Below are 2,889 nucleotides of genomic sequence, written 5' to 3' on the forward strand. Positions count from 1 at the left end.
GCAGATAATTGTAGAGGAATCAGAAGAAGGTAGTTGCTCAAATACATCTACAACTACCAATGTTGCTGAAAACTTGTCGTCACTAAAGGGCCCAAGTGTGTGTTACACTCCTAGAGGAACAAAAGAGTTCATACCATGCTTCCCCCTGAACTAAAGCCTACAATTGGTATGCCTTTTGATTCCTTACTTAAAGGTGTTGAGTTTTATAAGCAATATGCTAGATTTTGTGGGCTTGTGGTACGACTAGGTACTGAAAAGAGAATTCAGGCTACTGATGAAGTATACTTGAAATATTTATATTGTAATAAACAAGGGTTTACGAATGATGGTGAAACAAAAGGTAGAGTTGCTAAGAAAGAGGTAAAGCCTAAAGCTAGAAAAGAACCATAAATCGTGTTGGATGTAATGCAATGATTGGGATTAGGGAACGTTCAGATGGAAAATGGATGGCCACAATCTTGCTTCTCCCAACACAATGAATTTTTTGGCAAATGCTGGAAACCTTAATCTTGGCCAAAAAAAATTTATTTTTGACAACTCTAAATTGAACATTGGTCCAAACAAGTCTTATAAGTTGATGAAGGAACATATTGTTAGCTATGATAATATAGGTGCAACATTGAATGATTTCAAGAACTTTAATCGAGATTTGAAAGCTTACATTCAAGAGAAAGATGCTTCGATGTTTATAAACAATTTGAAAGAAAAAGCTGTAAACAATGAAGGTGCCTTTTTCTTTGACCATTGTATGGATGAACATCAACGCTTGACAAGAGTATTTTGGGCAGATGCAATTAGTAGAAAAAATTATTCGTTGTTCTGTGATATGATTACATTTGATACAACATTTGACACCAACAAATACTCTATGGTTTTTGCCCCAATTACCGGTGTTGATAACCATGGTAAGTGTGTGACTTTTGGGATAGGCTTACTTGAAAAGGAGGATATTGAATCCTTTGAATGGTTATTTGAAACTTTCTTAAAAGCAATGAATAACTGCCAGCCTCCCTGTATCATGACAGATCAAGACCCGGCGATGAAAGTGGCAATTAAAAATGTTCTTGATAAGGCAAAACATAGGTTTTGTATGTGGCACATTATGAAAAAAGTGCCACAAAAGGTTGGGCCCAAATTATGCTTAGAAACTGACTTTCTTCATAAACTAAACTTTGTTGTGTGGAATAGACCTTGAACCAGAAGAATTTGAAATTGGTTGGCACTATGTGATATCTGAATTTGATTTAGTGAATGATGATTTGTTTAAGAATATGTTTAATATAAGGAATATGTGGATTCCTTCCTACTTTCGTGACCTTTTTATGGGTGGGATTTTAAGGTCAACCCAAAGATCTGAGAGTGAAAATAGTTTTTTCACTAATTTCACCAATCAACATTTGTTATTGGTTGAGTTGTGGTTTTGCTATGAATCCGCAATTGATGCTCAAAGGCACACACAAGACAAGTTGAATGCTACTTCGAAAACTACACATCCCCAACTTGTCGCCCCCCTGCACTTGGAAAAGCATGCTGCACTAGTTTACACTCATAATGTATTTTACATATTCAAAAAGGAATTCAAGAATGCTTTGTACAATTGTGGTATAGGTAGTGTTACCATCAAAGAAGAAGAAGGGATTGAGCAATATAGAATTGTTGAAAACACTAGGAAAAAGAGCTATCATTTCACATATGTTTTGTGTTCTAATGATGCTTCTTGCTCCTGTAGAATGTTTGAATCTGTTGGAATATTATGTCGTCACATTCTCTTTGTCATCAAAGGAAAGTTCTTATTTGAGATTCCAAGGCAATATGTTTTGCATCGTTGGAATAAAGAAGCTATGAAGAAACCAATATTTGGCTTAAACAACAACTTGCTTGATGGGGCACAGAAGGATAAGAAGCAAAAGCTAGTTGGTGATTTATGGTACAGGTTTTTTTCATGTGTAAGTCTTTGTGAGGAGAAAGTTGAATGTCTTGAGTCATTGTTGTCTAAGCTAATATCTTTTGAAAATGAGATGAAAGACTTGGAATCTGAAGGTCCAGTTGATAAACGTGAAGCAAAAAATAAACACATCGAATTATTTGTTGGATCTAATGACATTGTTGTTGATATTCTTCCTCCAAAAAAGTCTTCCAACAAAGGTAGCGGTAGTGAAAAAAGGAAAAAATCAGACAAAGAGATTGCTATTGGGGAAAGCCAAAAGAAAGATAGACTTTGTAGAACTTGTGGTCAGAGAGCAAACCATGATAGTCGAAATTGTCCGCAAAAAAAAAATCCAAATTGAATGAGGTATTTTTTTTAAAAAATATATAAATAAATAAATTTTGTACTATGTTTACTTCCTACTAGATTTTCATTTTATATATGTTCATGTACATTATTTCAGGATTTCAAAGAAGAGTAGAAAGGCTGCAAAACAACTTCATATTTACATGAAGAAACATGACGGCCTAGTACTGAAATGGAGGAGATGGGAGGAGAGAAATAACATAGTGACACATGATAATACACTTTTTATTGATATAGTGCCCTTTTTATTGCTATAGTGCCTTTTTTATTGATACAGTGACTATTATTGTTACACATATATTAAACAGGGACCTTTTTATTGTTAAAATTTAATTGATAAGGAGGACCTTTTATTATTAAAATTTTATTGATAGGGGGACCTTCATATTTTTATTTTGATGTAGTGGCATATTGGCATAATAAATTGTATTATATTATAGCATCTGTTTTTAATTTCATAGTGACTTCCTTTCATCGTATTATGACCTTGTTCCGTAGAGACCTGTTGAGTGATATAATGACTTTTATTATGACATAGGAACTGTTAAAAAAAAATCACATTTTCACAATTCTTCTAAAGCCCCCTTCAGCTCCCC

At 33.9% G+C, this 2,889-nt stretch overlaps 1 protein-coding gene across 1 annotated transcript; it reads left to right on the top strand.

Moving 5' to 3' along the window:
- Window positions 1–442: 442 nt before the first annotated feature.
- Window positions 443–2,288, top strand: LOC110724103 (protein FAR1-RELATED SEQUENCE 5-like). Its single transcript, XM_021903499.1, has 2 exons — window positions 443–1,088; window positions 1,189–2,288. Exons 1-2 carry the CDS (start codon window positions 443–445, stop codon window positions 2,286–2,288), a joined length of 1,746 nt encoding a protein of 581 aa, XP_021759191.1.
- The last annotated feature ends 601 nt before the right edge of the window (window positions 2,289–2,889 follow it).

Source organism: Chenopodium quinoa, unplaced genomic scaffold (genome assembly GCF_001683475.1).
Source record: "Chenopodium quinoa cultivar QQ74 unplaced genomic scaffold, ASM168347v1, whole genome shotgun sequence".
NCBI lineage: Eukaryota > Viridiplantae > Streptophyta > Magnoliopsida > Caryophyllales > Amaranthaceae > Chenopodium > Chenopodium quinoa.

Coding starts and splice junctions, on each gene's coding strand:
- LOC110724103 (XM_021903499.1), top strand. CDS start 443: ATGGATGGCCACAATCTTGCTTCTCCCAACACAATGAATTTTTTGGCA. Junction 1,089..1,188: donor TAAGGCAAAACATAGGTTTT/GTATGTGGCACA, acceptor TGTGTGGAATAG/ACCTTGAACCAGAAGAATTT.